This window comes from Pongo abelii, chromosome 14, assembly GCF_028885655.2.
Source record: "Pongo abelii isolate AG06213 chromosome 14, NHGRI_mPonAbe1-v2.0_pri, whole genome shotgun sequence".
Lineage (NCBI taxonomy): Eukaryota > Metazoa > Chordata > Mammalia > Primates > Hominidae > Pongo > Pongo abelii.
Window position 1 is genome coordinate 54,408,168 of NC_071999.2, and position 27,790 is coordinate 54,435,957.

The 27,790-nt window shown below is 38.0% G+C and overlaps 2 protein-coding genes and 1 non-coding gene across 22 annotated transcripts in view; 1 reads left to right on the forward strand and 2 right to left on the reverse strand.

Moving 5' to 3' along the window:
* The window catches only part of CAB39L (calcium binding protein 39 like), a 141,749-nt gene extending 124,340 nt beyond the window's left edge, over positions 1 to 17,409 (reverse strand). For 3 of the 10 annotated variants that reach the window (XM_024257672.3, XM_054529534.2, XM_054529533.2), the window contains exons 1-3: positions 17,283 to 17,409; positions 2,934 to 3,070; positions 2,171 to 2,243 (exon numbers count right to left, since the gene is read on the reverse strand). The gene's annotated coding sequence lies outside the window, so the exon portion shown is untranslated. Of the gene's footprint in view, positions 1 to 2,170; positions 2,247 to 2,933; positions 3,071 to 12,186; positions 15,149 to 17,282 lie in introns of those variants that run through there. The other 7 variants (XM_024257671.3, XM_002824269.6, XM_054529530.2 and 4 more) reach the window with 4 other exon arrangements.
* Positions 14,085 to 14,194, reverse strand: LOC112128628 (U6 spliceosomal RNA). The gene has a single exon (XR_002911122.1). It is a non-coding gene; the product is annotated as a U6 spliceosomal RNA (small nuclear RNA).
* SETDB2 (SET domain bifurcated histone lysine methyltransferase 2) overlaps positions 17,206 to 27,790 on the forward strand; it is a 50,450-nt gene continuing 39,865 nt past the window's right edge. For 6 of the 11 annotated variants that reach the window (XR_008512898.2, XM_024257673.3, XM_054529525.2 and 3 more), the window contains exons 1-2: positions 18,024 to 18,154; positions 24,849 to 25,206. Coding sequence is in view for 9 of the 11 variants with exons in the window: in XM_024257673.3 (XP_024113441.2) it covers positions 25,191 to 25,206 (16 nt within the window). In the remaining 2 variants the exon portion in view is untranslated. Of the gene's footprint in view, positions 17,432 to 17,541; positions 18,155 to 24,848; positions 25,207 to 27,790 lie in introns of those variants that run through there. The other 5 variants (XM_054529521.2, XM_054529526.2, XM_054529520.2 and 2 more) reach the window with 5 other exon arrangements.

The window sequence follows — 27,790 nt, forward strand, 5'->3', positions numbered from 1 at the left end:
TGTCCCTTTGAATTCCTTTCCTCCCTTCCCTTGTTGTCTCCTCTGTATTTGATATCCTTCCATTGCTATACAGCACTTATATTTTTCAGAATTTTTAATAAATGTAATATATTCTTTTTTGTCTGGCTTCTTCCACACAGCATAATTGTTCTGGGGTTCATCCACTTTGTTACAAATATTGCTGAGGAGTATTCCATTGTATAGATATACCACAATTTTGTTATTCAATTACCTGTTAATAACTACTTTGGAAAACGGTTTTAGCAGCTTCTCAAAAAATAAAAAAAGGCTGAGCGTGGTGGCTCACGTCTGTAATCCCAGCACTTCGGGAGGTCAAGGTGGGTGGATCACTTGAGGTCAGGAGTTCCAGACCAGCATAGCCATCACGGTGAAACCCCGTTGCTACTAAAAATTAAAAAACTACCTGGGCTTGGTGGCACACTCCTGTAATCCCAGCTACTTATGAGGCAGGAGAATTGCTTGAACCTGGAAGGTGGAGGTTGCAGTGAGCCAAGATTGCACCACTGCACTCCAGCCTGGACAACAGAGTAAGACTCTGTCTTTAAAAAAATAAAAATAAAAAATAAAATAAAAAACAAAAAATAAAAATCTACCTACCACTCCATTCCTAGGAATTCACTCAAAAGAAAAGAATGCATATGTCCATATAAAAACTTACACATGAATATTCATAGTATCTTTATCTGTGTTAGCTAAAAATTAGAAACAATTCATCTCCATCTACACAGCATAGATAAACTAATTGTGGTATATTCATAAAGTGACATACTACTTGGCAATAAAAAGGAATAAACTATTAATATACATTACAGACAATATGGATAAATCTCAAAATAACTAAGCTGAGCAAAAGCAAAACAAAAAAACGAATATTTATTTCTTGCCAATTCTTTTTTTAATGTACCTGGTCACTTTATAGCCTCTTACTCTTTATTTTTGTTTTATAATCCCTATTTTATTTATTGAACATATTAAACTATGTACATATGTACATATTTATACACACATACAAGCTCTCGATCTGTTGCCCAGGCTGGAGTGCAATGGTGTGACCATGGCTCACTGCAGCCTTGACCCCCAGGCTCCAGCGATCCTCCCACCTCAGCCTCCTGAGGTACACACCACCACACCCAGCTAATTCTATTTATTGTAGAGACAGGGTTTCACTATATTGCCCAGGCTGGTCTTGAACTCCCGGGCTCAAGCGATCCTCTTGCCTCAGTCTCCCAAAGTGCTGAGATTATAAGTGTGAGCTACTGCAACTGGTCATAAACATATTTATTTCATGTAATGTATATTTCTAATAATCTAAATCTCTATAGATCTCTTTCAGTTGTTTGCTGTTTCTGCTGACTCTTGCTCTTGGTGTTTTGATGTTTTCTCCCTTATTACATTTTGTAATTTTAAAAAATGTGTATGAGCTTATTTGTTTGAATTTTAACTACAATTATTTGATGAATGCATTGATCGTACATTCCTCCATGGAAGATTTTTTATTGTTCTTACAAGGTACCTGAGAGTACTACAGACTGAGGTCCAATTTAAATTAAAATCCTCCACTTGTGGAGTTTTAGAAACTATAAAAATTGTGTAAATTAAGGCCCCAAATTCAAGTGAATGTGAGCTGATAACCAAGAATTATTAGGGAAGATTTTAAGTCTACCCAGAACTGAATATCTTTGCAAGATGGTCTCTGATCAGGCTTCTTACCTTTATATGGGACCCAGGGATCTTTTTCTCTAGTCCTCATCCTGCTCCTTACACAAAGCTTCAATGCCAACAGAAATCCATGGATGCCCCCAAAGTATTCAATGACTTCAGCACCTGCTTATCTCAAAGGATATATTATACTTGTTTTGTTTCTAGCCCCAGAAAGTTTCCCTTATTTTCTTAATGGGCTCATCCATTCATGTTAAAGGATATTTTTTATACTGAATCTAGTACTTTACATGTTCGGTGGAGGGAGGAATTCAGGCTCTCTAGTCTATTATATTGCTACAAATCAGTCTACTATTTCTGCAACTGCTTTATAAAATTTAAATACAATATTATATTTATTCTTGATACATTTTATTTTGGTATGTTGAGTATAGTCTACACATCTGTCAAGAGCACTTAAAATCTTGACTGAGTCATCATAGTAGCTTACCTTAGAAGTTGTATATCATTTGCAAATTTGTTTGAACCTTCTTAGCTTTCACCAAAGTCACTGATCACCACAGCTTCTGACAAAAAGAAAAGCTTTAAAATTAATTTTTAAAATCTTTATAGTAAATCCAACATATTTTCTTATTGCTATCAGGTATACAGAATTACAAATTAAATTTCCATCATAATCAAATACTAATACATCAAATTAAAACAGGTAAATTTTCATATCCCAATAACTCAAGTGACAGACCTTCAAACAGTAGTATTGAACTGAATGAAAAATATATTTATCATCAAGGGAAACCAGTAGAAGTATAAAGCGTTAGTTTGGGTAAAGGGGGCTCTAGTACCTCTGAAATCTCCAACAGCCCCCATCTTCAAAAGGAAGAAACACTATTTAAACTAGTATCTTAAAGATCAGTGTTTACAAAAAGGCTGTGGGAAGGCTTTCCTGACTGAAGGATGCTTTCTTCCCCTTAGATGTTCAGTAAAATTTTAGCTCTTTCATATTTCTATTGTTTCATAGCACAAAACATAGAAGTGCACTGAATGGTCATAAAGGGAAGCTTTGAAGGGTTTCTTGCATTTAACAACATCATGAAAACCCATGCCTGGCAGATTTTTTCTTTTCTACTTAACCACTTTTAGTTCACACCTTTACTAATTTCAGTCACCAACGGCAATTTCTGTAAAATCTATCTCCATCACAAGAGTGTGTATGTGTGTGCTTGTTTCCCCATCAGAAATAAGAGAAAACTTACACTTCTCTCCTTTAGTGCATTGCTCTTGCATGAAGAATGAATAAACCACTGATCTGGGGTTCGCATCTTTACGTTCTGAGCAGCAACTTAGAACACTTTGCTCCTGATATTCTTTCTTCTCAATATTTGAGGATATCCTGCAATGATGTAGGAAAAACAGCACAGGCTTTGGAGTCACATCAATCTGGGTTTAAATCTCAATCTTCTACTTAGTAACTGGCTAATCTGAAGCAAATTTTTAATCTCTCTGAACCTAGTGGGAAAATAAGATGGGTCTCAATGTATAGCTGCAAGAAACAAATGATATAGCATATATGTAGTGTCAGCAAAGTGCCTACCATATAACACAAACTCTATTATGTTAGCTTTCCTATGTAATTTTATGCTTCATTTTCACTTTACTCAGTCAAAGGAATTTCCAGGCTAAATTTTCTTAAGTTATAGCCTTGATAAATGTTATGGTTTTGTCTAACAATTATCAACATTTTAGGCCAGGTGTACTGGCTCATGCCTGTAATCCCAGCACTCTGGGAGGCCGAGGCAGGAGGATTAAGCCTGGGAGTTTGGGACCAGCCTGAGCAATATGGTGACATCTCATCTCTACAAAAATAAAATTAAAAAAATAAAAAACAAAAACATTTTGCAACACTTAATGCTTTCAAAATAGCAGCACATCAATAGTACTACTACTGAATATATCCCACCAAGAAAGTACATTTCAAAATCTATGTTCTAGAGCCACTAGAATTTGTTCCTTTTTTATGTGTGGTTATGTCACCAAAATGCGATATAGTTGTGTAAACTTGTTTCATTTCCTTTTCAGATTTTTCTTTCATTCTACTTTTTTATTTAATCCCACTTTTGAATATGTAGACATACATGATTTAGGGTTAAAACTATAGAAACAACTTCTATTTAGAGAAACCTCTCTTCTGTTGTTGGCACCTTTACCCTGCTCCTTCCTTCTGCAGATAGATTGCATACTTTTCCATGCCTTTGTTTTTTCCACTTCCTAATGTATTCTACAGATCATTCTCTATTGGTATATAGAGACTTTCTCCCTTCTTTTTTATGACCTCTATGGAAAGACGGTGACTTGGAAGGGGCACAATCTACCTGCAGACTGTTGTACTGTCTGGATGCACCTTAGTTTATGCAATCACTTCTCTATTAAAGGGCATTTTAGTTATTTCCAATCTTTTGCAAATGCAAATAATATGCTGCTGTGACTAACCTCCCTTTGACTATTCCCTCCCATGCAGTTTATGCTTATGTATCCTTACCAGCAACATATAGAAGTGCCTATTTCCCCACAGTCTACAGGGTCTATTGTATAACTTTTGGATTTTGTTGAGAAATGCTTTAACATAGCTTTAAGTTGTATTTTTCTTTGTATGACTGAAGGTGGAACATCTTTTATTTTATTTTTGAGATGAAGTCTTGCTGTGTTGCCCAGGCTGGAGTGCAGTGGCACGATCTGGGCTCACTGCAGCCTCCACCTCTCAGGTTCAAGCAATTCTCCCCCCTCAGCCTCCCCAGTAGCTGGGATTATAGGTGCTCACCATTATGCCTGGCTAATTTTTGTATTTTTAGTAGAGGTGGGGTTTCACCATGTTGGCCAGGCTGGTCTCAAACTCCTGACCTCAAGTGATCTGCCCACCTTGGCCTCCCAAAGTGCTAGGGTTACAGGTGTGAGCCACCATGCCCAGTCTGGAACATCTTTTATATGTCTGTCATGTGCATTTCTTTTTCATATCTTTGGCCCATTTTCCTACCAGGTTGATGGTCTTATTTGCCTGGAATTTTACGAAGGTGTTTTTATCCAGGAGGTTAGCTCTTTGTGATATAAGTCCAAATATTTTTCCCTGCTTTGTTGCTTGCCTTTTGACTTTGCTCGTGGCATTTTTCACCATTTAAATACTTTTTTATTAATATAGTAGGACTTACCATGGTTTTTCTTTAAGAATGAGTCATAGTTATAAAATCTTTGGCTTATACTTTCGTAGACTTTAAACATGTTGTTCCATGGCTGTTTTGCTTTGTATGTTGCTGTTTAGAAGTCTGTTGCTAACCTCTCCTTTCTGTCTGGAAACCCAGAGGAATTTTTCTTCATCATTGTGAAAGTCCAACTGTTTTACTAGGACATGACTTGGAACTGACCATTCTGGATCAATTTTCCCAGTACACAATGAGCCTTTTCAACATGTAGATTGGAGTCATCTCTTATTTCCAGAATGTTTTCATGGATTGAAGCTTAACTATTAGCTTTGCTATTGTTTTTTTCTTCTTAGGAACTCTACTTTTACTTATTTTCTATATCAATCACTTTCTATTACTTTTTAACCTTTCTTCATTTAATTTTCATTCTCTTGGTTGTTTTCATACCTTTTCTCAATGCTCCTTATATTCAGTCCAATCTTTTCTTATGTACCTTGGAATTTAGCTTCATTTCTTTCTTTATGATTTTTTTTTTTTTTTTTTTTTTTTGAGACAGGAGTCTCTCTATATTGCCCAGGCTGGCCTCAAACTCCTGGGCTCAAGCCTCTCAAATAGCTGGAACTACAGGCATACATCACTGCATCTGGCTTTAACTTCATTTTAAAAGCTGATTATTCTTTTGATTCATTTTATTTCCTGAGTTCAGTAAATTCACTTTTCATATCTTCCTCTTTTTGTCCATTTGTTTTGCAGTTTTGAATTTGGATTTGAGACTTTTTATCGCTACAAATGTTAGTTTAAGGATATTTTAAATTCTGGTAGGAGTACTGTGTTGCAGTTTTCTTTAGTGCTATAGTTGGATGTTTCGGGAAGACTTTTCATCAGCTAAAATTTTTTAAAAACTTTTTTCCTTATTTTTTGTAGAGACTATGTCTCACTATATTGCCCAGGCTGGGCTCGAACTCCTGGGCTCAAGTGATCCGCCCACCTTGGCCTCTCAAAGGGCTGGGATTACAGCTGTGAGCCACTGTGCCCGGCCCAGTTGAAATGTTTTGACTATCATTTTGTTTTCCAGCTACAGTAACTTTATATGGATGTTGCCTGCCATCTTCTGTTCATCTTGAAGTATTTTATTTTTCCTAAACCAGATATAGTTGTGTATAGGCAGAAGCAAGGAATTTAGATGACTTAACTGGATTTCTTAGTAAATAGTACCTAATGAATTGTTTTTTTTGTTTGTTTGTTTTTAATTAATGACTCCTTTTTGGGTGGGAGAAATGATTATCTATTTTCTATTCTGTTTCACCAAGATCCTTAATTTCTACTACCTCTTCTCTTTATCACCAAGCCTCCAGGTAGATGGTGACCCTTCCAAGGCACCCTCTTTCCTCTCTCCAGAAGCAGTACTTTCCTGAGACTGTGTCTTTGGTCTCATTTTCTTTCAAGTCTCTTATTTTGTCTAATGGATCTTACACCTCTTCTCACTTCTCTATTCAGGGTGGGGCTTTCTCTTTCTGGGAATTATCTGTATTCTGCTACCCCTAGGTCCTGCAACCTCTCCTCTTTTTTACAGTCTCCACCTCGCTTGCCACTTCTCCATGGATTCTGCTAGACTGCAGTGCTGATTTCCCTGCATGACCATAGACATTTTGCTAGCTATTAATGTATGCTTACACATCAATAAATTTGTATGGGTTTTCTCTTGTTAACCTACTGTTAGTTTAGTTCAGCCAAGTCAGTTATCAAACCTTCAGAAGGGAAATTTAAGCTTCCCTGCAAGTTGCTGATTATTATTTAATATTATTATTATTTTGACACAGGGTCTCATTCTGTTGCCCAGGCTGGAGTGCAGTGGCGCAATCACAGTTCACTGTAGCCTTGACCTCCTGCATTCAAGAGATCCTCCGACCTCTCAGCTTCCTAAGTACCTGGGACTACAGGTGTGTGCCACTATGCCCAGTTAATTTTTTTATTTTTTTATTTTTTTTAAGAGACGAGGTTTCGCCATGTTGCCCAGGACGGCTGGTCTCAAACTTCTGGGCTCAAGCAATCTTCCTGCCTCAGCCCCGCAAAGTGCTGGGATTACAGGCATTAGCCACCGTGTCCAGCTGGTATTATTTTTATTAGTGTTCTATCTTGCACTTCTGAGTATGTTTAAGCTTCCACCTGTCAGCTTCAAGGGCTTTTTTTCTCCCAGCTAATTCCTAAGAGGCAAACAACCTTATTCTACTTCTCATTCACCCTCCTCTTTTCCTCCCATTTTTTTGCGGGTTATATTATTTCTACAATGTCAGACCATGTAATATTTACATACTATTCTATCATCATTATCCTCATCTCTTAATCTTGATGCTACACACAAAACATATTCGATTTGCTCACCACCTGACCTTATGCTGAAGATTTTCCAATCATTTCTTGGTTGTCTGAAATTTGTTCTCTAGTATACTTTTCAGAAGGATTCATGGGAACAATTATAGCCATTGTCCTTGAATTATTTCATGTTTATAAATGTTTGTCAATGCCTTGAATTCTTGAAGGGTAGTTTGGTGAGACAGGAATTATTTTATTTCTTTGAATAAATACTTTCTTAATATCTGACATAAAATGTTGCCACCAAAAATCCAATCTGATTTTCTTTGCAAGTGACCTGCCCTTTTTATTTCCCCCATCAATGCAAGAAGGGTTTATTTTTAAAAATCCAACAATTTTACAGGACCACATCCCAGTGTTAACTGTTGTGGGTTGATTTCTCCAGGTTTACAGTATGCCTTTCAACATATGTTACATTTAAACCTACTTTAATGTTAAGCGTTCTTGAATTATAGTCCTAATAGTTGTTCTGGTCCATTGTTTTGGCTTGCTTTGTTTTACTGTAGTAAAATAAGTAACATAAAATTTACTGTTTTAAAGTATTTAGTAAGTGGCATTAAGTATATTCAGTGTTACATAAACATCACCACTATCCTTGGGCTTACATTTGGGGAACTCCATTTATATTTATTCTGGCTCTCTTTGCCTGTCTTGTCACCTCTTGACTCCATTTAAAAAATCTTTTTATTTTCTTCATTTTTCTATTTTTCTTATTGTACTTTCTGCGATGTATATTCACTCTTGGTTTCTAATGTAATCATCACTTTAAACTGTCTTTTTCTTAATCTTTTATTGAGTTTTGTCTGCTCTCATTGCACCTCCTTCTATGGCCTAGCCATCTCATTTCTTTTTTTCCCCTGAAAACATAGAAAAAGGTGAATTTTATTTACTTTTTTATAATTTCAAGTTTTCTTTTAGATTTGGGGATACACGTGCAGATTTGTTACATGGGTACACTGTGTAACGCTGAAGTCTGGAGTATGACTGATCCTGTCATCCAGGTACTGGGCATTGTACTCAACAGTTAGTTTTTCAACCCTTATTGCATTCCTTCCCTGCATAGTATTCCATGGTTCATACGTAACCAATCTATCCCTGATGGACACGTAGACTGATTCCACGTCTTTGCTATTGTGACTAGCACTATGATGAACATATGGGTGCATGTATCTTTTTGGTAGAACAATTTCTTTTGGATATACACCCAATAATGGGATTGCTGGTCAAATGGTAGTTCTGAGTTTTTTGAGAAACCTTCAAACTGATTTCCACAGTGGCTGAACTAATTTACATTCCCAACAACCGTGTATAAGTGTTCCCTTTTCTCTGCAGCCTTGCCCACACCTGTTGTTTTTTGACTTTTTAATAAGCCATTCTGACTGGTGTGAGATGATGTCTCATTATGGTTTTGATTTGCATTTCACTGATGATTAGTGATGTGGAACATTTTTTAATCTGTTTATTGGCCACTTGTTCTTTTCAGAAGTGTCTGTTGATGTCTTTTGACCACTTTTTAATGGTTTTTTTTTTTTTTTTTTGCTTGTTGAATTAACTTCCTTATAGATTCTGGATATTAGACCTTTGTCAGATGCGTAGTTTGCAAATACTTTCTCCTATTCTGTAGGTTATCTGTTTGCTCTGTTAATAGTTTATCTTACTGTGCAGAAGCCTTTAGTTTAATTAGGTCCTACTTGTCAACTTTTGTTTTTGTTGCAATTGCTTTTGAAGACTTAGTCATAAATTCTTTCCCAAAGCTGATGTCCAGAATGTTTCCTAGATTTTTTCCTAGGATTCCTACAGTTTGAGTTCTTACATTTAAATCTTTAATCCATCTTGAATTGATTTTTGTATGTGGTGTAAGGTAGAAGTCCGGTTTTGTATGTGGTGTAAGGTAGAAGCCCAGTCTTACACACATGGCTAGCCAGTTATCCCAGCACCATTTATTGAATAGGAAGTTCTTTCTTCATTGTTTCCTTTTGTCAATTCTGTTGACCAGATGGCTGTGGGTGTATAGCTTCATTTCTGGGTTCTCTATTCTGCTCCACTGGCCTATATGTCTGTTTTTGTACCAGTACCATGCTTTTTTGGTTACTGTAGCCTCAAAGTATAATTTGAAACAAGCTACACATTCAGTAGCACTGAATGTGTAGATTGTTTTGGGCAGTATGGTGATTCTAATGATATTGATTCTTCCAATCCATGAGCATGGAGTGTTTTTCAATTTGTTTGTGTCATCAATGATTTCTTTCAGCAGTGTCTTGTAGTTCTTGTAGAGATCTTTCACTTCCTTGGCTAGAGGTATTCCTAGGCATTGTGTGTATGTGTGCGTGTGTGTGTGTGTGTGTGTGTGTGTGTGTGTGTGTGTGTCTATTGTAAAGAGGACTGCATTCTTGATTTGGCTCTCAGCTCCAACATTATTGGTGCAGAAACGCTACTGATTTTTGTACAGAGTTTGTATCCTGAAACTTCCTGAAGTTATCAGTTCCAAGAGCCTTTGGTGGAGTCTTTAGGGTTTTCCAGGTATACAATCAGATCATCAGCAAAGAGAGAGAGTCTGACTTCTTTTCCTATGTGGATGCCTTTTGTTTCTCTTGCCTGATTGCTCTGGCTAGAACTTCCTACCTATCTTGTCTGAGCTCTTATTTCTGATTTATGTGGTTCTTTCAAAGACTTCATCTTTTCCTTAAATTCTGTTAGCTTACTCTGAAATATTCAGATTGTCATTTTCATCTGCTTTGTGGCCACATTTTTGGGGTATGTTTCCATAATCTTGTGCAATGTTTTATGGCTTATTTTGATGATTTTCTTATAATGATTTAGTGTATATATATATTCCCTTTTCCCATGTATTTATATAACTATATACTAAAAGGAGGTTCCAGGCTAAGTACAGCAGCTTACGCCTATAATGCTAGCACTTCGGGAAGCCAAAGCAGGAGGATCACTTGAGTCCAGGAGTTTGAGACCAGCCTGGGCAACATAGCAAGATGCCATCTCTACAAAAAATTAGCCAGGCATGGTGGCACATATCTATAGTCCCAGCTACTCTTGAGGCTGAGGAGGGAGGTTCACTTGAGCCTGGGGGGTCAAGGCTGCAGCAAGCTGTGATCATGCCACTGTATTCCAGCCTAGGCAACATAGCGAGATCCCATCTCTAAAGAAAATAAAAAGGAGGTTCCTATGTTACACTGTATGGACATGCTGGAGTTTTAAAAAATCTATTTCCTAGTGGAATCTGGTTGTTTCCAGTTTTGGCCAATTACAAATAAAATTGCTATAAATATTTGCAGAGCAGCCAATATAGGTTTTCATTTCACTTTTCATCAGAGAAACATACAATCATCAAAGGGGAAATTAAAACCACAATGAGATACCCCTCCATACTTCATATAAAGGCTAAATATTTTAACTGATAATGCCAAGTGCTGACAAGGATGAAAAACTACTGGAACTCTCTTATCTTGGTGGTAAATTTCAATCTAGAGTGGGCTTGCCAGATCATGTGATATGTTTAATTTTATAACAAACTGTCAAATTATCTTCTAGGTGGCTGTACTATTTGCAGTCTCACCAGCAAGACTAAGGTTTCTCCTTGTTTTGCATCCTTGCCAGGAAATGTATTGTTTGTTTAGACATTCTGAGTAAGAGGTTGTGTAGTAGTACCTCACTGTGGTTTTAATTTGTATTTTTCCAATGATGGTGGTTTTAATTTGCATTTTCCCAATGACTATTCTATACTTTTTTCATTTAACACAAAATGGTAACCACTTTCCTATGTCATTCAATAGCCTATGCCACTACTTTGAAAACGTTCCTTTTAAAAGGCTGAAGAATATAATGATGGGATGTGTCATAATTTATAAAACCATTCTTCTACCATTAGATATTTGTTATTTCCAATTTTTCACAAGTACAAAATTACACTGTGATTATAAAGCTTTGATTCTATCTCTATTTCCTTACCAGTTTCTTAGAAAAGGTCAAAAGGTATACGAACTTTTGTTTCTTGATGCATTTTGACAAATTGCTTTCTTAAAAAGTTATGCAAGTATACTTTTGTACAAACAGTGACTAAGGATTTGTATCTCTCTATATCCCATACTATATTATTTTATAGAGGTTTACGAAATAATTTCATTATTTCTTTAATTAGAATTTTTTTAATGTAAGCCATTTGTTCTTGTTCTGTTATCATGAGCTTATTTATGTAGTTTGTTCATTTTCTATCGGGGTATTGATGTTTTTATTTGTTGATTTGTAAGAGATGAGCACATTCTCCAAAGGTACAGATTACACACTTTTCATGTAAAGCCTAATAGGCCTACTCTGGCAGCTTCTCACTCAATTCTTTATTCAACTTGAAATATACTTCAAATGAGCAAACATTTATCAAATGTCAACTGCATACAAAACACTTTGTTAGACTCCAGAAGGAGTACTGCCTCCCAAGAAGGAGTTGTTTCTCACATTATAAAATATGTACACATTAAGAATTTGAGTAGAGCAAACCCTTGAACAATGGGGATTAGAGGTATATACACTCCCTACCCCATGCAGTCTCCTGCTCCCCTAGTAACTAATAGCCTACTGTTGACTGGAAGCCAACTGGAAGCCTTACTGATAATATTAACACATTTTGCATTTTGCAAAATATGGAACATTTTCACATCTGCAGGTGTAGCCGCAGCTTCATGAATTATCTGTTTTTCTTTTTTCTTTTCTTTTCTTTTTTTTTTTTTACAATGATCCTTATGCTGGATTCATTTATCTTGAAATGGCAGGCAAAAGCAGCTTCAGACCTCAATCTACAGTACATATGAAGCATTTAAACTGTTTCTTTTAATGTCATGACTTTTCTCTGCTTCTTGCAGGGACTTCCAACATCACTAGAGGTACTTTGTATGGGTCCCATGGTGTTCAAGGTTTATGGTATTGCACTAACCACGAAAAATATGTGCGAACAGCAAGATCACTTTACGCTGCCATGCACAATTTACTGGAGAGATGAACTGCTCACATGGAGATGATCAGCATCACAGGGCTTTTTAAGCAGATACTCACAGCACTTCACTTCACTACAATAGTAACCAGAGAGACCTACAAAATTATTATGGTAATACAGTAAGTACTATAGTCATTTACTATGTACTGCAGTCATTTATGCAGTTACGGTTTAATACTGCATCCTTACACTTTACATTTCTCTCCACTACAAATGGTGCCAAGTACAATCTGCATTTGTGTAAGTTTTGGTAAATTTTAATTTTTTATAAGAGATTTGTGTATATTTTATGGTAGTAGATAAAATACACCAATATCTATATATATTTTACACATTCATATCTTTTTTAAAATTTTTTCAAAATTTCTAGGCTACATGGCTCATCTGTGAGTTTTTTCAAACTGTCACAAATCTTCAAAAAATTATTCCAACATATTTATTGAAAAAATTTTGTGTATAAGAGGACCCAAATAGGTCAAACCCATGCTGTTCAAGGGTCAACTGTATAGAGTAAGAAAAGATTGTGATTGAATGAAACCTGTCTATATTTCAAGGAGGCGGCTGGGTGCAGTGGCTCGTGCCTGTAATTCCAGCACGTTGGGAGATGGAGATGGGAGGATCACTTGAGCCCAAGAGATCAAGACCAGCCTGGGCAACACAGGGAGACCCTGTCTCTACAAAAAAAAAAAAATTATTTTAATTGGCTGAGCATGGTGGCACACATCTGTGGTCCCAGCTACGAGGGAGGCTGAGGTGGGAAGATTGCTTGAGGCCAGGAAGTCAAAGTTACAGTGAGCCAAGATCGCATCACTGCACTCCAGCCTAGGTGACAGGGAAACTTTGTCTCAAAAACAAACGAACAAACAAAAAGGAGGAAGCTGTTGATCTAAGCATCAATTACTTCCAGAAGAATGTGATCTGGACGCAGTGGCTCATGCCTGTAATCCCAGCACTTTGGGAGGCTGGGTGGATGGATCACGTGAGGCCAGGAGTTCAAGACCAACCAGCCTGGCCAACATGGTGAAACCCGTCTCTACTAAAAATACAGATTAGCTGGGCGTGGTGGTGGGTGACTGTAACCCAGTTACTCAGGAAGCCGAGGCAGAAGAATTGCTTGAACCCAGGAGGCGGAGGTTGCAGTGAGCTGTGATCACACCATTGCACTCCGGCCTAGGCAACAGAGCAAGACCCCGTTTCAAAAAAAAAAAAAAAAAAATGTGATTTTTGGCAGTGGGAACCATTTCTACAGAGAGAAATGCAAAGTACAAAGTAGGCCCCAGGTCTGCAAGTAACAATACAAGCCACAAGCACAGTATTTGAAAGGCACAAGTTACCCTACTCTCTCCCCAATATAACTGTCAGGAACCTAACAGAACAATTAAAAGCTCATGAAATCCTAACAGCAGTGATATAACTATTACTTAAAAGTTTTTCCTGTGGCAATGTAAAAATGACCTTTAAAAAATTAAGGTAGTGAAATAAAGTCCTACTCCTACTACCACTTGCAAATATTATGTTCCCTACCACAACACATTTTACCCTTCAATTTAAGCATGTGGTATGTAACAATAGGATGTGAAGCAGTCATCTTGGTCCACAAGATAGAGCTGCATGATAAGAATGGCAGAGCAATATGCTAGGGGCATGGGCCCCTGACAACTGTGTGTAGGAAAGCCACCTGATCAGCTCATATTTTTCCATTGGAAAAAGTTGTATTAAGGTCACAATTATTCTTAAATTTCTCCATCACAGTAGCCAAACCTATATCTTAACTAACGGAAATTCCAAACTGAGGAGTGTGGGCTTTGTCAATAATTCAATGTCACATAAATGGTTTTTTAAATACAGAATGCCTTGCAAATTTGCATGTAATCTTTGCGGAGGAGCCATCCATGCTAATCTTCTCCGTATAGTTCCAATTTTAGTGTATGTGCTGCTAAGGGAGCACTAAGATTTTGTTTAATTTCCTGGCTCCTAGAAATGATAAAATGTTTATTTAAAATTTTTTTTTTGTTTTTTTTTGAGACAGAGTCTAGCTCTGTGTGCAGTGGCACAATCACAGCTCCCTGCAGCCTCAACCTCCTGGGCTCAGGTGATCCTCCCACCTCAGCCTCCCAAGAAGCTGGGACTACAGGCACATGGCTCCATGCCTGGCTAACCTTTTGTATTTTTGGTAGAGACAGCATTTTACCATGGTGCCCAGCTGGTCTCTATCTCCGGGGCCCAAGCAATCCCCTAGCCTTGGCCTCCAAACTGCAGGGATTACAAGTGTGAGCCACCATGCCTGGCCTAAAATGTTTTTTTAAAAAAGAAAAATAGTAGCTAAATTAAGTCAGTGGCCCTGAGAGTAGAAAGATGAAAAGGAAAGGCATTTTGGAGACTGAAGCTACCCAGCTGGGCAAAAGAGAAAGGTAAGGATTTGAAGTTTTAAATTTTAACTACATAGAAGATGCCTGTACCCACTTTGGGAGGCCGAGGCGGGCGGATCACTTGAGGTCAAGAGTTTGAGACCAGCCTGGCCAACGTGGTGAAACCCTGTCTATACCAAAAATACAAAAATTAGCTGGGTGTGGTGGTGCACACCTGTGGTCCCAGCTACAGGCACAAGAATCACTTGAACCTGGGAGGTGGAGGTTGCAGTGAGCTGAGATCACACCACTGCACACTCTAGCCTGGACAACAGAGTGAGACTCTGTCTCCAGAAAAAAAAAAAAAAAGATTTTATGTGCCTTCAAGAAAACAATGGCAAATAGAGCATTATCACTGAGGACTCACCTTAGTTATCCAAATTTTCTGTCTTTAAAATTTTTTTGTAAAGGCCAAGGATTACGAACCTATCCTTAACATTATTTGTATGTTTAAATTGGATACAATAATAAATTTAATCCAAATTGAAAGTCAAGTTTTCCAGAAAGCAGATTCAACAACTTTTCAATTAGGCTAAAAAAAAAAAAAAAAAAGGTATATCTATACCTCCCAATTACTGCATCTTTTACTCATTGAACAATTATATTATCTAATATATGCCGTGAATGAGATACCAATGTCTTAGCACTTGTATCTAAATGCTAAACAGCATTATTATTTAGCACTGACCTCCTACTGTTATTGATGTTTCTTACCCAGGATCTTTTAGCTGATCTTGATAACTTTTCCTTACATGTACTTTAGCTACCAAATCAACACCAACTTATTGATACCTGAATTCTTGCAACTTAGGTTTTATAAGGTTCTGCAATAAAAAAAGGAATTAAAAATTTGTTTTATATTTATTTTGAGTTGGGATCTCACTCCACTGCCCAGGCTGAGTGCAGTGGTTGGCTCCCTGCAGCCTCAAACTCTCATCTCCGCCTCCTCAATAGCTAGGACTACAGGCACATGCCACCACACCCAGCTATTTTTTGGCTTTTTTTGTAAAGACATGAGTCTCGCTGTTCCTCAGGCTGGTCTCAAACCCCTGGCCTTAAGGAATCCTCCCTCCTTAGACTCCTAAAGCACTGGGATTTACAGGCATTAAGCCATGGAGCCCTGCTCAAAATTAATTTCAAATTCATCAATTAGGCCCGGTGCGGTGGCTCACACCTGTAATCCCAGCACTTTGGGAGGTGGAGGCAGGCAGATCGTCTAAGGTCAGGAGTTCAAGACCAGCCTGGCCAACATGGTGAAACCCCATCTCTACTAAAAATACAAAAATTAGCTGGGCGTGGTGGCCGGTGTCTGTAGTCTCAGCTACTCAGGAGGCTGAGGCAGGAGAATCGCTTGAACCAGGGAGGCAGAGTTGCAGTGAGCCGAGATTGCACCATTGCACTCCAGCCTGGGTGACAAGAGACTCCATCTCAAAAAAACAAAAACAAAAACAAACAAACAAACATCAATTATTTTGCTGTTTGCTTTTTTTTTTTTTTTTTGGTATTCCTGATGCGAGATGTCTTTATCATGTATTGTTGATTAGGTTGTTCATCAGTTAATCCTGAATAACTGAAATCTAAGCTCAAGGCAATAATATATCGGCTTTCTTTTCATGCAAGTCAAACTGCTAAAATCTACCACAAAATATTAGCCTTTCATCAGCTTGGTCTTCAGATCCAATACATTTTCCCCTCAAATGAAAGTCAATGCAATGCCGTCCACAACAATGCTAAAAAAAAAAAAAAAAAAAAAAAAAGGAGGGAAACGAGGTTAAGTCCTGTCTTCTTCCTCCTACCCCAAAAAGAGCTCAGAAATTAAGGTGCTTTCCCTAACAAAGCCTCCTCCTGCTCCATGAAGTGACCAAGCATGTCATGGCAGACCCAGAGATTTATAATCTTCAACATATCGTTATCGGGGAAATCAAGATTTGACAAAATTCTTCCTTCACGCCCCGTTTCTGCAAGACCACCACTTTCTAGCTTAAAATAAAGAAAAAAAAAGACAGCTGCAGGAATGCTTGGCTACCCGCTAATGTACAATTTTGCCCAAACGCAGAACTTGACGCCCACTATTACCAAAGGATGGCCTTAGTAGAGTAACCCCCGCGAAGAACAAACTGTTTAGCAGCCGCTCCCTCGAAAAGGACAGAAGAGGAGGTCTCTTCTGAACCTGAGGATAGTAGTGAGGCACTCCCCTTCCGTTACTAGCTTTGCTCCTTTCTCAGTCAGGCAGTTAATCAGCTAGCCTCCTTTGTCAAAGGGGATTGATGGTCAGAATCTTTGCGAGACAAAGATTACTAAAAGAGCTCCCCGGAACCAATGTTAAGGCATCAAAGACCCCGCCCAGCCCCCACAATGATCAACAAACCAAAACCTGGGATCCCTACTATTACCACCACCACAACCACCACCACCACCATTCCTCGCTCTCTCTAGTCAGGGATGAGACGCAGGCCCAGGAAACCCATCCTTTCCGCAAGTGGGAAGGCGCTGGGTCTCCTCCCTTAGGCCTCTCCTTTACCCCAACGTTCTCTCCGGACCCCTCCACTACGGCGAGGCGCTATGTAAGTTTTCAACCCCCAAGAAACCCAGTCCCAGCCACACACAAGATGGCAGTCCCACACCTACCGGAGGAAACAGCTGCGCCACCACTCCAGTGATGCCGGCCTCTCGACTACGAGTAACTCCATTGGCTCAGCTAGAGAGCGCGAGACAAGCCGAGAGCGCTAGCAGTCAATCGGGAGGCGGCGCGCTCGGGCGCCACTGCGGTGCCAACGGTAAGTTCGCCGAGTCTCTGAGGCGTGAACCAGTAGGGAGTGCGACCAATCAATGGGCTCCTGGCTGGGTGGTGGGACGGCCGGCGTCCGACTCCTCCCATGTAGTGATCACTTTAGGTAGGTCGGCCTGGTCCCCGGCGGAGGTTCCGCCTTCCCTCATCCCCGGTAGAGGCGGGGCGGGACTGTTGTGGTTGAGATGAAGGCTAGTAAATGGTGAAGTACTTCCCGGCCAGAGGGCACCTGCGCTCGAGAGGTTTGGGCGGCTTGGCGTCGGAGGAGAGCCCCACCCGCGGAGGAACCCAGCCTTACCAGCGGAGCTGGCGGAGCTCACTCCTCAGGTCAGGCGGGCGGCGTAGAAAACGCAGCGGAGCCAGGTGAAACCAAGGCACCGCCGTGGCTGGCCTCCGACAGTTCCTCTAGCCGGGAGGTCGGAGGACCTGAAAACGCCGCGAAGCCCTCGGCCGCCCGAGCAGGGGCTGGACCTCAACCCTTGCAGCCTCCCTTCTCCTGGCACCCAAGTGCAGTCCTGGCTGCAGAAGGGGCCGCGGGCGCACTGGGTTTCCAACCTCCATTTCAGCCTGTCTGTCTCAGGGTGCAGCCTTAATGAGAGGTGATTCCTAAGCTGCTGGGAACCTGAGGCTGTCAAAGGGGCGGCAGGAAATGGACAGCAGTATAAAACCCAGAAGCAGAACTTGAAGGTTAAACCACTAGCCCATTTCACAGGTAAGGTTACACGAGCCCTTAAATACGGCAAGTTCAGTCATTCATCCAAGATCACGGAGTTCAGATTAGATAGTAACACTTCTGACTCGCTATCAGCCACAGCCCAATAAGTAATTAAGTAAGGAAAGATATGTAATTAACTGTGCTCTTTGGCATGTGGAAACCTGCAGTGAGCTCTGTAAATACTAACACATGAGGCCAAGGAGAGGAGTAACTTTGAAGAGGTCAAATGGAGTAACCAAAGCATAGGCTCTGAAACCATACTGCCTGGTTCCTTATTTTGTGTCTGCCACTTACGGTATGACATGCCTTAGCTTCCTCATCAGCAAACGAGCTGCTAATTTAACCCACATGACTGTTAGGGGGATTAAATAAGAACACGTGAAGTAGTTAGAAGCGTGACTAACCCGTGGTTCTTAAGCGTGACTTAACCCGTGGTTCTGTAGTTACAATTAAAACGTAAGGAGCCGAGAGGAAATGGTAAACGTGTTTTTTAAAGCCTGTTTTTAGAAACGAAAAGGAACCATACATTGAAGCAAAGCAGACTGGCTTAATTTTCTGCCAAAATGAAAAAGTGAGAAGGGGAAAAAAGTTTTTTAAGCCCATTTACTCTCTGAAATATTAACACCAGTTGTCTCTGGATGATGGGATGGTGTTTAAGTTTTCTCCTTTATGCTTTATTGTATTTTGCAGATTTTCTCCAGGAAATGTTTTACTTGTGCACGTTCAGTTGTTTTCAAATTTTCAGGTGTGAACGCTGGTGAGAGCTGCTTAAAAACAAAGCTATGGGCCGGGCGCGGCGGCTCACACCTGTAATCCCCACATTTTGGGAGGCTGAGGCGGGCGGATCACTTGAGGTCAGGAGTTCAAAACCAGCCTGGCCAACATGGTGAAACCCCGTCTCCACTAAAAACACAAAAATTAGCCGGGCGTGTAGTGGCGGGCCCCTGTAATCCCAGCTACTCGGGAGGCTGAGGCAGGAGAATCGCTTGAACCCGGGAGGCAGAGGCTGCTGTGAGCCAAGATGACGCCACTGCACCCTGCACACTGCACTGGTGACAGAGCGAGACTCCGTCTCAAAAAAAAAAAAAAAAAAAAAAAGCTATGGCCGTGCTCGGTGGGTGGCTCACATCTATAATCCCAGCACTTTGGCAGATCACTTGAGCCCAGAGTTCAAGACCAACCTGGGCAACACAGTGAGACCTCATGTCTAAAAAAAATTAAACTATTACTGAGTGTGCTTAGGTGGAAGTACAGATTGGTAGAACCTTTCTGGAAGAGAGTTTGACAATATGCTATAAAAAGCTTTAAAATGAATTCCTTTTTGAACATTTATATATACTTAATTTTTAAAAATTAAGTACACTTTTACATTCTTTTACAAAATTGGTACCTTGTAGATAAAGAGCACAATCCAGATTTTGACCTTGAGTTTTTTCTTGCGTGTCAAGGTTATACCTATAAAAACAGTTGAATAGCTTCCCGTATTTTTCCTGCTTGAAAGTTCGTATATGATAAAAATTATCTGTTCTTTGAAAGTTTTGTACAAGGAATATTCCCTCACTCCTCTCCCTCCCTACTCCTGCTGGAGACTTTGGTACAGAGCTTTCAAGTGTTTTTTAATACTTACACCTTTTAATACTGTTACATATTCTATATAGGTGAATATATACATTTGTAATTTTTTAGTGGAAAAATACCATACTACATCATTCTGTAGCTTTGTTTCTTGACATTGTTTTTGCAGCCTGTACGTTATTTATAGCTCATTATGTTATTTATGGATCATTTCTTTTACCTGCTGCATAGTGTTCCAGTGTATGACTGAATTGATCTGTTAATATAAAACATTTCTTTGTCTCTTTTATTGGTCTTGTTGTTAAATCCTATTTTGTTTGATGTGTGCTGTATAGCACATTTTATTGCCATTCTCTTGAGGACATTAGGTTTCCAGTTTTTCACCATACAACAATTCTGCAAGGAAAATCTTTGTGTTTTCTTGTGCACATGTGCTGTTTCTCAAGGATATATACCTAAAAGTGGAATTGCTTGGTTTTAAGTTGTGAGCATTTTTAGTTTTAATAGGTCATGCTAAATTTGCCTCCAAAAATACCTCTACTAATTTACACGTCCCACAGGCAGTTTATGAGAGTTAAGTTTCTCTACAGTTTAGACTAACATGAGATATTATCTTCATTTTTGCCTAGTGATGGCTGCAAATTATACTTTTAATTTTAATTTTCATTCTGTGATCTAAGATTGAAGTGTCTATTATGTTTATTAACCTATAATTTATATGCATTTCTATAGTTTTTTTAAAAACCTGTTTAAGTTCTTTATGTGTCCTGGATACTGTATTTTTAGAAGTCACTTTGGTGTGTATGGTTAATTATGCCTCCTTTTTGTTGCTATTGTTAAAATATATTAAAAACATTTTCTCTTAGCTTCTTGCTTGGCTTTTGACTTTTTGTTAACTTATTTGTTCTACAGATGGATTTTCCTCTGCCAATCTTTAGGCCTCTTTTTGTCTTACTGAATTTCTCTTAAGACTTCCAGTACAATACTGAATAAAAACAGTGATAGCAAGTGTCTTCATCTTGTGCCTAATAAAAATTCTCCAAATGTTTCATCATTGAGTATGACGTTTGCTGTCATTGAGTAGGATGTTTTGGTAGATAGCCTTGATTAGAATAAGAAAGTTCTGTTTTTTCCTAATTTGCTAAGGGGCCCCCCACTTTCCATGGAATAATTTTATATTGAATTGTTTTGTTTTTCTGCATAAAGTGATAGTTTTCCTCCCTTTGCCTGTTAATATAGGCATTCACATTGATAAACTTTTCATGTTAAACTTTTTAGGTATTCTTGGGATAAACTATTTTGGTAATACATTCTTATTCTATTGCTGGATACCTTTATTCAGTATTTTTGTGTCTAAGACCCAGTAGTGATTTGGGCCTTGAGTTTTTTTCCTGCATGTCAAGGTTATACTTATCTCATAAAAAAAAGTTGAGTAGCTTCCCATATTTTTCCTGCTTCAGAACAGTTTGTATATGATAAAAATTACCCATTCTTTGAAAGTTTTGTACAATTCATCTGTAAAACTTTATGGACCTAGTGTACTAGCAGTGAAAAAAATCTCATATCTCATAAAAAAAAAATTGAGTAACTGCTTAAGAAAAAGTTTAGTAGCTTCCCATATTTTTCCTGCTTCAGAACAGGTTTGTGTTTGATAAAAATTATCTATTCTTTGAAAGTTTTGTACAATTCATCTGTAAAACTTAATGGACTTAGTGTACTAGCAGTGAGGGGTGGGGATGTGTGGCACACATCTCTAGTAATATCTTCAGTGTTTTGAGCCTATTTGGTAATTTATATTTTCCTAGAAAATTGTTCAGTTCGTCTGTGCTCAGGTTCATTGACATAAAATTGTCTGAATTTTAAGATGTTTAAAATCTCTTCAGTAGCTAGAGATCTATCTTCATTTGTTATTATTTATTTTGTTGCCCTTTTCCAAGCTTCTTTAATTGAATGTTTAAGTCAATATTTTCATTTTGCTAATAAAATTTATTAAAGGCTTAAATATCTCTTGGCATGCTGCTTTGGCAAAATCCTTCAGGCTTTGAAATGTATTAGTTCAACCGATCACCATTTCTAAATGTTCTTAAATTTCTCCTTTGATTTCTTCTGTAAACCATATACATTATTTGGGAAATTTGATTTTTTAATTTCCGCAGGTAGTATGGGGTGGGGGGTTGATTTACTACATTCAGTGACTATGCTCTGTATAAACAGTCTTTTGGAATTTGTTGATAATTCCTTTTGGTCTCATAATAGTTTTTGTAAATTTCATGCTTTTCCTCCCACAAGAAGTATTTTCTGTTGGGTGCAGGGTTCTATACATTTTTTGGATTAAGCTTGTTAGTTTGTCATTTAAATCCTTTATACTCTGGTTTTTTACCCACTTTATCTCAGTTTCTTAGATTTGTTACTTTATCACCAAATTGTGGATCTGTGCATTTTCCTTTTATTTAAATTTTGCTTTATATATTTCAGAATGATGTTATTTGTACATAAAGGTTCATGAATATTAAATCTGGTGAATTGTTCTGTCAGCATAAAATATTTGTGTCTTTTATTGATTTTCATATTCAACTCTTATTTGATATGTTTCTTATAATTGCAGATGTCTTTTTCCAGTCTCTTCGTTTTCAGCCTTGCTGTGACATTTCGTGTAATTTAAATGGGTCTCTTATTTTCAAATATCATGTCTAGGTTTTGCTTGCCATCCAATCTGAGAGTCCGCCCTGTAATAGGTAATTCACCTTTATTGTGATTATTGACATATTTTGGCCTTATTCTTGTCATTATATAACAAGCTTCTCTTTGTATCTTTTATATCTTATTTTTCCACCTGTTTTTTGGGACAGAGTCTTGCTCTGTTGCTCAGGCTGGAGTACAGTGGTGTGATTTTGGCTCACTGCAACCTCTGCCTCCCAGGTTCAAGCAATTTTCCTCCCTCAGCCTCCCAAGTAGCCCAGATTACAGGTACGCACCACCACACCCAGCTAATTTTTGTATTTTTAGTAGAGATGGGATTTCGCCATGTTGGCCAGGCTGGTCTTGAACTCCTGACCTCAGGTGATCCACCCACCTCAGCCTCCCAAAGCGCTGGGATCACTTTTATTTTTAATTGAGGTTAGCCCCAAGGTTTCTTTGTTCAGTTTTTTTTTTTAAGTTGATTAACTTTACATTTCACAGTTCTTAAATTTATGTTTTCCTAACAAAGTGTACATTTAGTCAGTTTTGATAAGGCACCTGTAAAGAAGAATTTAGCGTGCTTCTACTTTGCTTTCTCTCATCTTGAAACAATCCCTTCCATCTCTCCTCCAAAAAAGAACATATTCTCTCACGATATCTTTAAGAATTTTTCTTTCCCTTTATTATTAAATTCAGTTTATATTTAACATTAGTGTGTTTTACTCATTTATTTGCTCACTATTGCCACTTATACCTCAGTGCTTTCTTATAGGTTTATTTTTCATCATCAGATACTTATTTCTTTCACAGTCTCTGAGTGACTCTTTGAATGTCTGTAAATGTCTCTTTTTCATCTTTGGTATAGAAAGATAGCTTGGCTGGATATAGAATTCTGGGTTCATACTGACTTTGCTATAACATTTTGCATCTGACATTTCTGATGAGAAATCTCATTACTAGTCTGATACACCTTCCTTTTAGATAATCTACATTTTTCTGGGAACATCTAAGACTTTGTGTTTTTGATATTCTGAAGTTAGTCACAGTTTGTCTAGCGATGTGTATTAAGAATTTTATCCTGGTTGGTACTCAGTGGATTCAGTTTGCTTATGTGTTTTCCAGTTCTGAGAAATTCTTGGTCATTATTGCCTCCTCTCCATTTTCTCAATTTTGTGCCTCCTCTTGTTTCCTTGCTCTGTGTTCTTGGTGAATTACTCAACTCAGTTTTCCAGCTTACTAACTGGCTCTTCATGTGAGTCTGTTCTGTCATTCAGTCATCTATTGAGTTTATTTCAACAACTGTTTTTATATCCAAGATAGCTAACTGGCCTTTTTTCAAAATTGTATGTTATTTCATGGATGAGATTTCCTTCTTTAGCTCAGTCTCTTTCATACTGTAGCCTTCTTCAGATATTTGAGGACTCTTAGTTGTACATTAATCTCCTCTGAGAGGATTCCTGCCCATCGTTTTGCTGTTGTGATTGTGGTTGCCATCGTCTCTATAGCTTCCCATCTGTTTCCTTTCCCCAGAAGGGCCTTACAGACTTGGCCCTTAGAGAGTTCCCTTTTTGTTTTCAGCATGGCTATATATATATATTTTAAATCTCCTAACATTTCCATGGTTTGGTGTGGAAGTGGCAGAAGAATTTACGGTATCTTGACTAACATCTTGAGAATTAAAATTGTTGATCTATTTTTGACCTGTTATTCTACCTCCAGATATGTTATCCTAGGGAAATTGCCAGAGATATGTATAAAGTATGTTTATTTTAGCATTATTTATTATACTAAAAATTAATCTATAAAGGAAAACAATCTAAATATCAAATATAGAGGTTTATATTACTAATTAATATTTTTATTAAAATTTAATTATTAAAATATTTAATGTACTATAAGGTATGGGTTATTGACCAAAGTATGTTGTACAGCCAGTTGTATTATACAAAAATATTAGTGATGGAGGAAAATGCGGGAAATGTTTTTAATGAAAGATTATAAAAAATTAAACATACTATAATCCAAATTTTTGTTTTAAAACTACATTCTGAAAAAATAACAATAATTGGTAGTATTCCTTGAATCTTTCATATGTCAGGCACATTATATGTAATTAAGTCTTGTTCTCAGAACAACCTGTGAGGTAGTTAGTATTATCCCCTTTTTAAAAGTTTTATAAAAGACTTATAAAATGGAGATAGTAATGTAAATACAAATATATTAAATATGGGTGATAGAATTGGGTGGGCCTTCTCTAATATTTCTAATTTTGATACTTTACATATTTTTTCCAGATAACATATGTTTTTTGTAATGGTTCATGCTGTTTTAGAAGATCAAGCTGTTATAACAATATATTATTTCCTGATATATATATACATATATATATATATAGTCCTTAACAAATCTGCACTATTCTTTATTGTTTTCCTTACAGAATGTTTCATCCATTTGTGGACCAAAAGATGGAGTTGGTTTTTATTTTTAAAAAGATAATGTTAATGATCTGATACCACTACAAATATTCACGTGATGAAGATTCATGGACTTGTCTTTTGGTTGGACTGTCACTCATTTCTGAAAGTTTCTTCAGCCACAATTTCTATTTGAAAATTCAAGTATCAAAGGATACCAGGTTTAGAATGGTATAGTGATGTATTTTGTCTGAGGACTGCAAATTTTATAGAGACCACAGTTGGATTCCAGTGATATTCTGCAATCAAAGTGATTTGATAAACCTAATTTTGAAGCATTTTATATTTATAAGCGACATCAAAAGATGGGAGAAAAAAATGGTAGGTTGAAGAACACACTGTTACACTTTATATTTAAAAGTATATAGACAATGTAAGCTGATGTGGAATTGTCAAGGTTTTGCATTGCGAGGAACTTTTCTGAATTAGAGGGAACTAAGGGTTTATTCTCGTATAGCCACCAATTTTGACTGTTTTTATCATTAATTGTGAAAAAATTGACTTTTTGAAAATCTTTTCTTTTTTCTTTTTTTTTTGTGATGGAGTCTCCCTCTGTCGCACAGGCTGTAGTGCAGTAGCACAATCTTGGCTCACTGCAACCTCTACCTCTTGGGATCAAGTGATTCTCTTGCCTCAGCCTCCTGAGTAGCTGGGATTACAGGCACGTGCCACCATGCCCAGCTAATTTTTTGTATTTTTGGTAGAGATGGGGTTTCACCATGTTGGTCAGGCTGGTCTCAAACTCCTGACCTCATGATCTGTCCACCTCGGCCTCCCAAAGTGCTAGGATTACAGCACTTGCACCTGGCCAAAATAGGTGCGCCATTGCACCTGGCCAAAATACTTTTAGTGTTACAGAAAAATTGAGAGGATTGCAGAGTTCCAGTAAACCTGGTACTCAGCTTTATCTATGATTAACATTTTACATTTGGATGCTACATTTGTTACAATTAATGAACCAATATTGGCACATTATTATTAACTGAAGTCCATAGTGTATTCATGTTAGTTTTTACCTGATGTCTTTTTCCATTCTAAGATCCCATCCAGGATACCACATTACATTTACTTGTCATGTCTGCTTAGGCTCCTCCTAGCTGTGATGGTTTCTGAGACTTTTCTTGTTTTTTATTTTTTTTGGGATTTTGTATCCAAATATTTTGTAAGATGCCCCTCTGTTGGAATTATCGTCTGATGTTTTTCCATAATTTGACTGGAGCGATGGGTTTTGGGGAGTGTGATCTCAGACGTAAAATGTCATTTTCATCACATCATATCAAGGGTACATGCTGTCAGCATGATTTCTCAGAGTTGATATTGAACTTGATCAACGGAGCTTGAGCTGGCTAATGTAGGTAGTGGTATCAAATTTCTCCACTGTAAAGTTACTCTCTTTCTCCCGTTCCCTGCTATACTCTTCGGAAATAAATCACTATAGGCAGCCCACAGTTAAGGAGTGGGGATTTATGCTCCTCCTCCTTAAATGTGGAATGTTTACGTTAATTGTTATTTGGAATATTTCTGCAGGGGAGATTTATCTCTATCTCTTCTTCCCCGTTTATTTATTCAGTTAATCATGTATATCAGCATGAACTCATGGCGATTTATTTTATACTTTGAGTTACAAGCCAGTACTACTTTATTTATTTTGTTTTTCAAATTGTCCCGGGTTTGGCTATTGGGAGCTCTTTCAGTTGGCTCTTTTTTTTTTTTTTTTTTTTAAGATGGCGTCTCACTCTGTTGCCCAGGTTCGTGTGCAGCAGTGCAATCTTGACTCACTGCAACCTCTGCCTCCTGGGTTCGAGCAATTCTCTTGCCTCAGCCTCCTGAGTAGCTGGGATTACAGGTGTGTGCCACCACGCCCAGCTAATTTTTGTATTTTTAGTAGAGATGGGGGTTTCACCATATTGGCCAGGCTGGTCTCGAACTCCTGACCTCAAGTGATCCACCTGCCTCAACCTCCCAAAGCTCTGGGATTACAGGCGTGAACCACTATGTCCTGCTCAGTTGGCTCTTGTGTCCCTTTGATATACCCTCATCAGTGTAGGTATTTTTTATTTGTCTTTGTTTTATAGCACTTCCCTTTTGGCACTCGAAGATTGCTCTAGATTCATCTTGTATATTTCTTGCCCATCTTAGAGTGAGCCATTTCTTGAATAACCTGTCAATATTTTTATTGGAAAATGGTATTAGAAACCAAGATCTGAATGATAGGTGTATTTGTTGTTACTGGAGCGTCCTTGTTTATAAGCCCTTTCAGCTGGCAGAGCAAGGAAGTATGTATATATATACTAACTTTAATATACACAACTCATGGCTATAAATATTTCTATATGTAACTGTTTGTATCTGCCTTAAGCTAACCATGAAATTACGCTGATGTTTCCAACTCTAATCTATTACCACCTGGATCATTTTAGTCTCCTCACCTTACCTGTATGCTCCCACTCCAGTAGTAAAAAACTTAGTTCCCATCACCCACCATCCATTTACTTAATCGTTCAATTCCAGTATATATATGTAGCAGTATCAGAATTGTTAACCCTTGACTGGGCACCGTGGCTTATGCCTATAATCCCAGCACTTTGAAAGGCCGAGGCCAGGAGTTAGACCAGCCTGGTAAACATGGCAAAATCCTGTCTCTACTTAAAAAAAAAAATAATAGTAATACAAAGTGGCACACGCCTATATATAATCCCAGCTATTCCAGAGCCTGAGGCACGATAATTGCTTGAACCCAGGAGGCAGATGTTGCAGTGAGCTGAGATCGTGCCACTGTATTGCAGCCTGAGTGACAAAGCAAGACTATCTCAAAATAAATAAATAAATAAAAATAGAATTTTAACCCATCCCCAGGTAGGAAAATACTTTATCAACTAGAGTACAGTAAGTAAGTATGTGCAGT